The following is a 14,214-nucleotide window of genomic DNA, read 5'->3' on the forward strand; positions in this document are numbered from 1 at the left end:
GACCTTGTGGCCGCCTCGTGGGTCCCCCTGACTTGTTCCTGACTCCAACACCTCTTATATATTCCCAAACTTTCAGAACGGAACCTAAATAGGGAGTTCCGCCGCTGTAAGCCTCTGTAGCCACCAAAAACCAATTGGGACCCTGTTCCGGCACCCTGCCGGAGGGGGAAATCATCACCGGTGGTCATCTTTATCATCCAGGCGCTCTCCATGACGAGGAGGGAGTAGTTCACCCTCGGGACTGAGGGTATGTACCAGTAGCTATGTGTTTGATCTCTCTCTCGTGTTCTTGATTTGGTACGATCTTGATGTACCGCGAGCTTTGCTATTACAGTTGGATCTTATTATGTTTCTCCCCCTCTACCTTCTTGTAGGATTGAATTTTTCCTTTGAAGTATCTTATCGGATTGAGTCTTTAAGGATTTGAGAACACTTGATATATGTTTTGCATGTGCTTATCTCTGGATGACCATGACCACTTGATGATTATTGTGATGACATGTATGCTATAAAGAATAATGATAACCATGAAACTTTTCATCATGATTTTAATTTTCAATTGGATTATGCCTCACATGACAGTTATTTTGTTGAGTTTACTCTCACTATTATCCATGACAATAAATTTGCTTATGTGGAGAGTAATAAAATTTCTATGCTTATGCATTATGAAAGGAATGCTTTATGTGATGGTTATATTATTGAATTCATTCATGATGCTACTAAAAAATACCATGAGAGAGGAACATGTGCTTTTACCTATCTCAATAATATTAAGTTTCATCTCTTTATGTTGAAAATCTTGAAGTTATGCTTGTGTTTACCTTCCTATGATACTTGACTCTTGCTCCCGTAAATTGTTTGCTCACAAAACCCCTATTCATAGGAAGTGGGTTAGACTTAAATGTGGTAGTCATATGCTACATGATGCTCCTGTTATGTTTCAATTCTTATATTTTATGTGAGCATCATTAAAATCATCATGCCTAGCTTAAAAGGCATTAGAGAAAAGTTCTTGTTGGGAGACAACTCAACACCATTACCTACTGTTTTTATGTGTTCACATGATTAGGCTAATGTATCATGTTTTATAGCTTTTGTTTCAACAAAGTGCCAAGTAAGACCTTTGGGATAGATTACGGTGATAGTTGATTTGACCTTGTTGAAAACAGAAACTTTTGCATTCAAAAAATTAATTTTCATTTTAAGCAGAAGCGTGATAAAATACTAATTTTTTGCAGAAGATTAATAAACAAATTTCTTAGGTCGTCCTAATTTTTCAGAATTTTTGGTGTTACAGAAGTATTCGGGAGTTACAGATTACTATAGACTGTCCTGTTTTTTGACAGATTCTGTTTTCGATGGATAGTTTGCTTGTTTTCTAGTTTCTATGGCCTATATTGGAGGAAATATGCCCTAGAGGCAATAATAACGTTGTTATTTTATATTTCCTTATATCATGATAAATGTTTATTATTCATGCTAGAATTGTATTAACCGGAAACTTGATACATGTGTGGATACATAGACAAAACATCGTGTCCCTAGTAAGCCTCTACTAGACTAGCTCGTTAATCAAAGATGGTTAAGTTTCCTAACCATAGACATGTGTTGTCATTTTATGAACGGGATCACATCATTAGGAGAATGATGTGATGGACAAGACCCATCTATTAGCTTAGCATAATGATCGTTAAGTTTTATTGCTATTGCTTTCTTCATGTCATATACATATTCCTTTGACTATGATATTATGCAACTCCCGGATATCGGAGGAATACCTTGTGTGCTATCAAACGTCACAACATAACTGGGTGATTATAAAGATGCTATATAGGTATCTTTGAAGGTGTTTGTTGGGTTGGCATAGATCGAGATTAGGATTTGTCACTCCGAGTATCGGAGAGGTATCTTTGGGCCCTCTCAGTAATGCACATGATAATAATCCTTGCAAGCAATGTGACTAATGAGTTAGTTGTAGGATGATGCATTATGGAACGAGTAAACAGACTTGTCGGTAATAAGATTAAACTAGGTATGAAGATACCGACGATCGAATCTCGGGCAAGGGAATAATGTATGTTGTCATGACGGTACGACCAATAAAGATCTTCGTAGGATATGTGGGAACCAATATGAGCATCCATTTTACACTATTGGTTATTGACCGGAGAGGTGTCTCGGTCATGTCTACATAGTTCTCGAACCCGTAGGGTCCGCACGCTTAACGTTCGATGATGATTTTGTATTATATGAGTTATGTGATTTGGTGACTGGATGTTGTTTGGAGTCTCGGATGAGTTCACGGACATGACGAGGAGTCTCGAAATGGTCGAGAGATAAAGATTCATATATAGGATGATACTATTCGGACACCGGAAGTGTTCCGGGGGTACCGGGTACATATCGGGTCACCGGAAGGGGTTCCGGGCAACCCCCGGCAAGCTATATGGGCCTAATGGGCCAAGAGAGGGATAGACCAGCCCCAAAAGGGGCTCGTGCGTCCCCTATAGGCTGAATAGAAGAAGGAAAGGAAGGTAAGGGAGAAGGAAAGGGGAGGATTCGGCCTCCCCCTTTCCTTCCTGATGAGGACATCAATACCATTGTTACACCCATATCCTCTGCTGTTATACATACTGGACCAATTACTAGAGCTCGCGCACGCCAATTGAATTATCATGTACTTTCGTTTCTTGATAACGATTCTAATGTTCATAAGAATATGATGATGCCTAACTTGGATACATTTGTTTTGCTTACAAATGAAGGGCCTAGCTTGGACAAGAAAGATGAACCTTGGAGCAAGTTCAAGCATGGAGATGATGGCATGCGCAACGGAAACAAGAACGGAGTTAGAAGTGATGATTCCAGGACTTTGAAGCCACCATAACGAGTGCATGAAGCCTTGGACAAAATATACAAGATGCCACTTGATAAATTTCGTCCAGAGGCTATTCTAGGTGCTGTGTCACCTTATTATCGGGCCAGGTCCATGTATTTTCGAAGTACTTAAATATAGGTTGTTTTTAGAGTTTGTATGTGTGGGGAAACAAGAGTTAGGGTTGGTTTCGGACCCCTCCACCAAGGGCCACGAAATTCCCCCTCTCTCCTCCATATATACAGCCCTTAGGGCATCGTTTAGACTTTGGGTTTTGTTCAGATTAAAAGTTCGGCATAGCTGCAACTTTGCGTACTTCGTTTGTGTTCAACGACCAGACCAAGGCGTCACAGAACCCCACCTTGATCAATAAAGCTTTCATCTTATATTCGCAATATCCAGATTGCAATCTCAGTTTCTTGCTTGTTCTTTGTTTGCTCGCAGGAAACAGACCCTCGTGGTCAGGTTGATCGTGCTCTGGCGTGGTCAATAACCCCTCGGAAGTTGGTTTAGCGATTGCTAAGGCGCGACGTCTCGCACGTTCGTAGTCGGATCGTCAAGGTCAACTCCCACAGAAAACGATAGCCACCATCTCATCGAAACATCGGGACACCTTCGCCTCTATCAAGTGGTATCAGATTTCCAGGTTGCTCGGTGAGATTTTACAGTTTTTCATAGTTTAGATCGAGTCTGTTCTTCATACCTATAGTCCACGAAAAAGCCAAAAAAGTTAGGGTTAGTTCATCCTATCCGAACCAATCTGAGCCTTTGCATAATCTTTTTTGTATTTGCTGTGTTGAATTTGTGGTTGCATCGTCGTGTCTGGTTGCTGGTCTTAGTGTCTAGTCCTTTAGAGTTTCGAGTTCTGTTCACAAGTAGTCATGCCGCCGCCGCATCATCATCATCACCGCTGCCATATACCACCATCGTCATCACCGCTGCCATATACCACATATCCACCGCCATCACGATAATTCGAGTCCACCTCCATCACCGATTCGCCATCAATCCGAGTTCCACCGTCCTACATATATCTGCCACCAGTCCGAGTTTCCACCAGATTCATCTCCGCCACCAGTGCTAGTCCGAGTCCAGTATTTGTTGCTTTGTTTTCGAGTTCCAGATCACGCGATACTCCGAGTCGTGACAGAGTAGGACTCCTGAACGTTCGTGCTACCCGTGACAGAAAAATAGTTCCAAACTCAAAAAAAACTAAGTCTGGAAAATTCTGGCTAGGCAGTTTTTAGACCATTTGTAGACTTTTTCGAAAAAAATTGTTGCGGAGCAAAAAAAAGAAAAAAGTGCAAAAAAGTGAAAAGGAAAGAAAAAGAATTCAGAGTGTGCTACTCCCTTGTTTACGTGTAGTGCCGTGATTTTGTTAGTGTTCTAGGCTCGCGTCTCTAGCATGGTCTAGCCTAGGACCAGCACAGTACCGTCGTTGAGCGTTTATTCAACTTTGCATCTCTGAATTGATTATTGCTGAACCTTTTTGCTACCATATTATAAACCTTCGCAGCTCCACATACATCTACGTCGTGCGTTTGACTCTCCCTGGTAATCCCTCTATCCAAGCTTTGAGAGTTTTGACTACGACGGTTGCCGATCACCGCCTGTTGCTGGGTAAGAACTGGTAAGAATTTGAGATTTGCTTGACGGATTTGTGACATCCACCACCACCTCTTGTTAGTAGTCTGTAGGATCATATTCTTGTGTGTTTCTATTGCTACTAACCTTGGTAGGATCACAAGCCGACGAGACTGACTGGGAGAACATGACGAATAAGGAGTTGCATGATAAATTTCAGCAAATGATGAGTGGACAGGTGCAAGATGTGCTAAACAAATTTGAAGAGGCCATGGAGAAGATAGATGGCATGGAGAAGACGTTCGAAACAAAGCTCGATAACAAGTTTAATGAATTGCCCGCGCTTCTTCCACCACCACCACCGGTTGCACCTAACGCACCTCTACAACAACAACAACAACAACAACAACAACAACAACAACAACAACAACAACAACGTCGCTTTCCAAATCAAGTGGGATGAGCACAGCGCATTCCCATTGACCCTGCGCAAAATTCTGGTGCCGCTGTTGATGCTTCTGCCGCTCCTGCTGCTACTGCAGAGGTGGATGACCAATACGAGGATGAGGTTAACCAAAATCAGAACTACGTGCAACCACCGGCACCACCACCACCAGGTCGTCCGCATGCATATCATCGCAATGGTAGGGCTGCACCACCACCTGAGGTACATGACTATCTTCCTAAACTAAAATTGAATATTTCACCATTTGAGGGTAGATATGTTCCTGATATATATCTTACTTGGGAGTTAGAAACTGAACAACGATTTACATGTTTACAATATCCTGAGGAGAGACGTGTTCCTACTGCTGTTTGTGCTTTCACTAGCTTTGCATGTGTTTGGTGGTCTGAACAGTGTAGATTATATCCTATTCCAGCTACTTGGGCTACTTTGAAAACTGTAATGCGTACTCGTTGGGTTCCACCATATTATCAACGTGAATTACTTCAAAAATTGCAGCGTTTAAGACAAGGAAATTTTTTTGTAGAAGAATATTATTAGGAATTACAAACTGGCATGATTAGATGTGGTATTGTTAAGGAGAATGAAGCTATGCTTGCACATTTTATGGGTGGATTAAATAGAAAGATTCAGACCATTCTAGAGTATAAGGAGTATACTAATATCACTCGTTTATTCCATCTTGCTTGTAAAGCTGAACTTGAAGTGCAGGATCGACAGGCATTGGCGCGAACTAACTTTTCTGCAGGTCGATCTTCATCATGGACACCACGTGCATTCTCTACTTCCACTCCACCAGCACCTCCATCAGGTGCCACCTCCAGCCGTGATACAAGAAAGCAGGCACAACCACCACTATCTGTCAAGAGCACACCTGCCAGGCCTGCGCAGAGCTCTTCTTCCATGGCATCAACAGGGCACACAAGTGATATTATTTTTCGTCGTTGTAAGGGAAGAGGACATTTTGCGAGACAATGCCAATCTCAGCGTGTGATGACTGCTACTGAGGATGGTGGGTATGAGTCCGTAGTGACTATGATGAGGAGACTTTGGCTCTTATTACACATGAAGAACACGGTGGAGAGGATTCTGATCATGAGACGCAATACATGGCTGCTGAAGATGCTGATAGGTATGAATGTTTAGTTGCTCAACGTGTTTTGAGTGTGTAGGTTACACAAGCTGAGCAGAATTAGAGGCATAATTTGTTCCATACAAAGGGAGTTGTGAAGGAATGTTCTGTTCGCGTCATCATAGATGGAGGGAGCTGCAATAACTTGGCTAGCATGGAGATGGTGGAGAAGCTATCTCTCACCACAAGACCACATCCACATCCTTACTACATCCAATGGTTCAACAACAGCGACAAGGTTAAGGTAACACATACTGTTCGTGTGCATTTTAGTATCTTTGCATATGCTAATTATGTTGATTGTGATGTGGTACCTATGCAAGCATGTTCCATGTTACTTGGTAGACCATGGCAATTTGATAAAAAAAGTGTACACCATGGTAGAAACAATCAGTATACTCTTGTTCATAAGGATAAAAATATTACTTTGCTTCCTATGACTCCTGAATCCATTTTGAAAGATGATATTAATAGAGCTAATAAAGCAAAACAGGAGAAAAATAAGAGTGAAAATCAGATTGTGGCAAAAGAATTTGAGCAACAAATGAAACCTAATAATAAACCATCTAGTGTTGCTTCTGAAATTAAATTGAAAAGTGCATGTTTACTTGCCACAAAATCTGATATTGATGAGCTAGATTTCAGAAAATCTGTTTGCTATGCTTGAGGCATTATTTTCATTCGAGGACGTGCCTTCCTCTTTGCCTCCTGCTGTCACTAACATTTTGCAGGAGTTCGCTGACGTCTTCCCACAAGACGTGCCACCGGAATTACCACCTATTCGAGGGATTGAGCATCAAATTGACTTAATTCCCGGTGCATCATTACCCAACCGTGCACCATACCGTACCAATCCAAAGGAGACGAAGGAGATTATGCGTCAAGTACAAGAACTGCTCGACAAAGGTTATATACGCGAATCCCTTAGTCCTTGTGCTGTTCCTATCATTTTAGTGCCGAAAAAGGATGGTACGTCACGTATGTGCGTTGATTGTAGAGGCATTAATAATATTACTATTCGTTATCGTCATCCTATTCCTAGGCTAGATGATATGCTTGATGAATTGAGTGGCTCTATAATATTCTCCAAAGTTGATTTGCGTAGTGGGTACCATCAAATTTGTATGAAATTGGGAGATGAATGGAAAACACCATTTAAAACTAAGTTTGGATTATATGAGTGGTTAGTCATGCCTTTTGGGTTAACTAATGCACCTAGTACTTTCATGAGATTGATGAACGAAGTTTTACGTGCTTTCATTGGACGATTTTTGGTAGTTTACTTTGATGACATATTAATTTATAGCAAATCTTTGGAGGAACATTTGGAACATTTACGTGCTGTTTTTATTGCTCTACATGATGCACGTTTGTTTGGTAACCTTGGAAAGTGCACTTTTTGCACCAACCGAGTATCTTTTCTTGGCTATGTTGTTACTCTGCAGGGAATTGAAGTTGATAAAGCCAAGATTGAAGCTATTGAAAGTTGGCCGCAGCCCAAAACGGTCACACAAGTGAGGAGTTTCCTTGGCCTCGCTGGATTCTATAGGCGTTTTAGAGATTTCAGCACCATTACTGCATCTCTCAACGAGCTTACAAAGAAGGATGTGCCTTTTGTTTAGGGTACCGCACAGGAAGAAGCCTTCACGGTATTGAAAGATAAGTTGACACATGCTCCTTTACTCTGACTTCCTGATTTTAATAAGACTTTTGAGCTTAAATGTGATGCTAGTGGAATTGGATTAGGAGGTGTGTTATTACAAGATGGCAAACCTGTTGCATACTTTTCTGAAAAATTGAGTGGGCCTAGTCTGAACTATTCTACTTATGATAAAGAATTATATGCTCTTGTTCGGACCTTAGAAACATGGCAACATTATTTATGGCCCAAGGAATTTGTTATACATTCTGATCATGAATCTTTGAAACACATTAAAAGTCAAGCAAAACTGAACCGTAGACATGCTAAATGGGTTGAATTCATTGAGACTTTCCCTTATGTCATTAAACACAAAAAGGGTAAAGAAAATGTTATTGCTGATGCATTGTCTCGTCGTTATACTATGCTTTCACGACTTGACTTTAAAATATTTGGTTTGGAGACCATCAAAGATCAATATGTGCATGATGCTGAATTTAAAGATGTATTGCAGAATTGTAAGGAAGGGAGAACTTGAAACAAGTTCGTTCTTAACGATGGATTTGTGTTTCGTGCTAACAAGCCATGCATCCCAGCTAGCTCCGTTCGTCTTATGTTGTTGCAGGAGGCGCATGGAGGAGGATTAATGGGACACTTTGGCGTCAAGAACACGGAGGATATACTTGCTACACATTTCTTTTGGCCAAAGATGAGACGGGATGTTGAGCGTTTTGTTGCTCGCTGCACTACATGTGAAAAAGCTAAGTCACGACTCAATCCTCATGGTTTATATATGCCTTTGCCTGTACCTAGTGTTCCTTGGGAGGATATATCTATGGACTTTGTTTTAGGTTTACCTCGAACAAAGAAGGGGAGGGATAGCATATTTGTTGTCGTGGATAGGTTCTCGAAAATGGCACACTTTATACCATGTCATAAAAGCGATGATGCTGTTAATGTTGCTGATTTGTTCTTCCGTGAAATTATTTGCTTGCATGGTGTGCCAAATACTATTGTTTCAGATCATGATACTAAATTTCTTAGCCACTTTTGGAGATTTTTATGGGCTAAGTTGGGGACTAAACTGCTTTTTAGTACTACTTGTCACCCCCAAACTGATGGACAAACTGAAGTAGTCAATAAAACATTGTCTACTATGCTTAGGGTTGTTTTGAAAAATAATAAGAAAATGTGGGAAGAATGCTTGCCTCATATTGAATTTGCTTATAATCGTTCATTGCATTCTACTACTAAGATGTGCCCTTTTGAAATTGTGTATGGTTTCCTACCTCGTGCACCTATTGTTTTGTTGCCTCTTCCATCTTTGGAGAAGGTTAATTTTGATGCTAAAGAACGTGCTGAATTGATTTTAAAAATGCACGAGTTAACTAAGGAAAACATTGAGCGTATGAATGCTAAATATAAACTTGCCGGAGATAAGGGTAGAAAACATGTTGTGTTTGCACCTGGAGATTTTGTTTGGTTACATTTGCGTAAGGATAGATTTCCTAATTTGCACAAATCAAAGCTAATGCCACGTGCTGATGGTCCTTTTAAGGTGATAGAGAAAATAAATGATAATGCATATAAACTTGAGCTGCCTACAGATTTTGGGGTTAGTCCCACTTTTAACATTGCAGATTTGAAGCCTTATTTGGGTGAGGAAGATGAGCTTTTGTCGAGGACGACTTCATTTCAAGAAGGGAAGGATGATGAGGACATCAATACCATTGTTACACCCACAGCCCCTGCTGTGATACATACTGGACCAATTACTAGAGCTCGCACACGCCAATTGAATTATCAGGTACTTTCGTTTCTTGGTAACGATTCTAATGTTCATAAGAATATGATGCTGCCTAAATTGGATACATTTGTTTTGCTTACAAATGAAGGGCCTAGCTTGGACAAGAAAGATGAAACTTGGAGCAAGTTCAAACATGGAGATGATGGCATGCGCAAGGGGAACAAGAACGGAGTTACAAGTGATGATTCCAGGACTTTGAAGCCACCATAATGAGTGCATGAAGCCTTGGACAAAATATACAAGATGCCACTTCATAAATTTCGTCCAGAGGCTATTCTAGGTGCTGCGTCACCTTATTATTGGGTCAGGCCCATGTATTTTTGAAGTACTTCAGTATAGGCTGTTTTTAGAGTTCGTATGTGTGGGGAAACAAGAGTTAGGGTTGGTTTCGGACCCCTCCACCAAGGGCCACGAAATTCCCCCTCTTCCTCCATATATACAGCCCTTAGGGCATCGTTTAGACTTTCGGTTTTGTTTAGATTAAAAGTTCGGCATAGCTGCAACTTCGCGTACTTCGTTTGTGTTCAACGACCAGACCAAGGCGTCACAGAACCCCACCTTGATCAATAAAGCTTTCATCTTATATTCGCAATATCCAGATTGCAATCTCAGTTTCTTGCTTGTTCTTCGTTTGCTCGTAGGAAACAGACCCTCGTGGTCAGATTGATCGTGCTCTGGTGTGGTCAATAACCCCTCGGAAGTTGGTTTAGTGATTGCTAAGGCGCGACGTCTCGCACATTCGTAGTCGGATCGTCAAGGTCAACTCCCACAAAAAACGATAGCCACCATCTCATCGAAACATCGGGACACCTTCGCCTCTATCACTTCCCCTCCCCTCCCCTCTCTTTCCTTCCCCCTCTGATGGATATGGAAGGTGGGGAGGCCAACTTGTAGGAGGCGCCCAAATAGGATTACTGCTACTTGGGGTGCCCCTTGCAACCCCTCTCCCTTTCCCACCTATATATATGTTGGGGGGGCACCGCTAGAACACGCAACATTGATTCCTAGCCGTGTGCGGCGCCCCCCTCCACAGTTTACACCTTCGGTCATGTTGTCTTAGTGCTTAGGTGAAGCCCTACGTGGATCACTTCACCATCACCATCACCACGCCGTCGTGCCGACGAAACTCTCCCTCGACACTTTTGATGGATCGAGAGTTTGAGGGACGTCATCGAGCTGAACGTGTGCAAAACTCGGAGGTGCCGTACGTTCGGTGCTTAATCGGTTGGAACAAGAAGAAGTTCGACTACATCAACCGCGTTAACAAACGCTTCCGCTTTCGGTTTGCAAGGGTACGTAGACACACTCTCCCCCTCTCGTTGTTATGCATCTCCTAGATAGATCTTGCGTGAGCGTAGGAATTTTTTTGAAATTGCATGCTACGTTTCCCAACGGTGGCATCCGAGCCAGGTGTATGCGTAAATGATATGCACGAGTAGAACACAAAGAGTTGTTGGCGGTGATCGTCATACTGCTTAGCACCAATGTTTTATTTTGATTCGGCGATATTGTTGGATGAAGTGGCCCGGACCAACCTTACATGACCACGTTCATGAGACCGGTTCCACCGACAGACATGCAACTAGTTTTGCATAAAGGTGGCTGGCGGGTGTCTATTTCTTCAACTTTAGTTGAATCGAATTTGACTGCGGCCGGTCCTTGTTGAAGGTTAAAACAACAAACTTGATAAATCACCGTTGTGGTTTTGATGCATAGGTAAGAATGGTTCTTGCTAGAAGCCCGTAGCAGCCACATAAAACTTGCAACAACAAAGTAGAGGACATCTAACTTGTTTTTGTAGGGCATGTTGTGATGTGATATGGTCAAGACATGATGTGATATACATTATTGTATGAGGTGATCATGTTTTGTAAAAGTTATCGCCAACTGACAAGAGCCTTATGGTTGTCGCTTTATTGTATGAAATGCAAACGCCATATAATTGCTTTACTTTATCACTATGCATTAGCGATAGTTGTAGAAGCAATAGTTGGCGAGACGACCACGCCGCTACGATGGAGATCAAGGTGTCAAGCCGATGATGATGGAGATCATGACGGTGCTTTGGAGATGGAGATCAAAGGCACAAGATGATGATGGCCATATCATGTCACATATTTTGATTGCATGTGATGTTTATCTTTGATGCATCTTATTTTGCTTAGTTCAGCGGTAGCATTATAAGATGACCCCTCACTAAAATTTCAAGGTATAAGTGTTCTCCCTGAGCATGCACCGTTGCGACAGTTCGTCGTGCCGAGACACTACGTGATGATCGGGTGTGATAAGCTCTACGTTCACATAGAACGGGTGCAAGACAATTTTGCACATGTGGAATACTCGGGTTAAACTTGACGAGCCTAGCATGTACAGACATGGCCTCGGAACACTAGAGACCGGAAGGTCGAACGTGAATCATATAGTAGATATGATCAACATAGAGATGTTCACGATTGAAAACTACTCCATCTCACATGATGACCGGACATGGTTTAGTTGATGGATCACGTGATCATTTAGATGACTTGAGAGATGTCTGTCTTAGTGGGGGTTCTTAAGTAATATGATTAATTGAACTTAATTCTATATACTTAAGAAATTCATCCTCACTACTTGATTTATCTCAACATGCAACATGTCCACCTCACCATCCTACCACATCAGTAAAGTTTAAGACCACGTTGACCATTTATTCCTGGCATCTTTTTCCCCAGTGCGCTACTGTCTCCGCCATACATGATTGATTTCCCCTTCATTTATTTTCTCCATGTACTTTTCGTCTCCTCATAATCCTCCCTTTCTCTTCGTCTCCTCCATCCAGTCCCCCTACATTGGATCGAAGCCCCTCACATTTACCAACAATGGTAGTGCCGATTCCCTTAAAAAATGATGGTTGTATTCATGGTGCGGTGCTGCTGCCGGAGAAGCCTTCGTAGTTCGTCGCCGCCAAAGACCCGCGCGATGTTGCCGACCCGGGCCCCTGTGGTCACCATGGTTAACCTTAGCCCCCACACCCCGTTGTCGGTGAATCGAGCCTCGCTGGCCCAAACCCCGCTCCAGTGTATGCGTCCTGCTCCAACATCAATTGTACTGAAGGTGGGGGCTCTCCTTCCTCTCTATCTCCTCAGATCTGAGCGACTTTTTTTCATTGTGCTTTGAGTGGTTAGTATTTGGACGATTCTGTAAGTTGGGAGATTGATTTCCCCCTTGATTTTGTTTTGTCCAATTCCAGTTGTGCAGATCGAGGGTTGGCAAGATTGACTACAATTCTCCATGTGTTCTATTGATCGAGGGTTGGCAGATCAGAGGTTCGGCTCCAAACTTAGGGAAATCTGCTGCTGCAACAAGTCCTTCCGAGCTGATGATTCTCCGATTATGGAAGTACTCTGCCCTTTCTAGGTCTGTTTTAATGGACTTGCTTGCGTCCGTATCTTTGCAAGTCGATACATATAAAGTGTGTGATTTTTCACTGATTAGAAATCACAAATTCAACTCCTTTTCACCTGCATGCAACAGTTGTTACTAGACTTCACCTAATATACTTTCCTATCAAAATACCATTTTTACTCCAACCAATTTTCCCTGTTTGTCAATAAACCTACAAATTAAAGGACATATGCAATGGCTTCATCATGTTCAAATTCAACTAATGGCAAAGTGTGTTCTATTCATTCCATGAACCCTACATATGCAGTCAATGGACATTGGCAATGGCCGCCGTGGTTGGCTTCAACTACTGCGGGTTTGTGGTATTCGAGCTGGCGACCACGAACCCGGACCTGGTCCGCTCCATCGTCGTCTCTAGCAACGCCATCAAGTACACTGGAGCCATGAAGGACAAATTGATGCCCGAGTCGGTAGGCCAACTCAGGTTGCTGTTCTCCAACGCCGTGCACATGAAGTCGTGATTTCTGGGTCGCCTTCTCAAGGACTTTCTTATGGTTAGTATGTACACTACATACTTTGCTCTCTCTTAGCCTCCCTTCTTTATTTTTTCAGTTTTCTCCACTACTCTACTAAATAGTGAGCAGTGACCCACGTGAATGATCGGCTCAAGTGGTAATTTATTAATTCTTAGCCACACAGTAGCTCCTCAGTTTCTCATACCACTCACATCTCCTCACCTGCTGGATAAGCACAAAAAGGAGTAAACGAATAGTACCAAACATTTGAATAGAAGGAGACAGCCAACTGCGGATATCTTTGCCTAGCTGAGAGAAGGGGTTTGACAAGGAGGATGCAGATGAAGGATTCAGAATTGCGGCGAGGCATTGGTTAATTTTCTGTAATCTTCTCTTTTTGTTGTGTTGGTTTTGCCTGATGCGTGTCACCATGTGTGGGCTCTCTGTGATTTCCTGGTATCACACGATCGGGTGTGCATGTGTTTTCCTGTTTTCCATGCCCTACTTTGTAGCCGGGTAATCCCAGCAATGATATGCTAACTTTTCAATTCAATATAAAAGTTGGCCCGTTGTTCTTCTTTCTAAAAAAAGAGAGTAGTTTCGTGGTGACCTTCTCAATTCTCATGTTATCAAGTGTCGCTGCTTTGGAGGGAAGGCCTGTCAGACTTGCAGTTGGAAATTCACTGTGAATATCTGTCTTTGGATGACTAAATATGTAAAAAAAACCTTGCGAATAGAAATTCAACACTTTGTAATTGTTACAATCCTCTATATGTGCTTGGCTTTCAGAGGATGCTGAATCTACA

General features: G+C 42.2%; 1 protein-coding gene across 1 annotated transcript; it reads left to right on the plus strand.

Moving 5' to 3' along the window:
• The first annotated feature begins 12,232 nt into the window (after nucleotides 1-12,232).
• On the plus strand, nucleotides 12,233-13,985 carry LOC119285863. The gene is made up of 3 exons (XM_037565194.1): nucleotides 12,233-12,602; nucleotides 12,739-12,905; nucleotides 13,201-13,985. Exons 1-3 carry the CDS (start codon nucleotides 12,393-12,395, stop codon nucleotides 13,412-13,414), a joined length of 591 nt encoding a protein of 196 aa, XP_037421091.1. The 5' UTR covers nucleotides 12,233-12,392; the 3' UTR covers nucleotides 13,415-13,985.
• Nucleotides 13,986-14,214: the final 229 nt, after the last annotated feature.

The sequence above is a fragment of the Triticum dicoccoides genome, chromosome 4A, assembly GCF_002162155.2.
Source record: "Triticum dicoccoides isolate Atlit2015 ecotype Zavitan chromosome 4A, WEW_v2.0, whole genome shotgun sequence".
In the NCBI taxonomy this organism is placed as follows: domain Eukaryota; kingdom Viridiplantae; phylum Streptophyta; class Magnoliopsida; order Poales; family Poaceae; genus Triticum; species Triticum dicoccoides.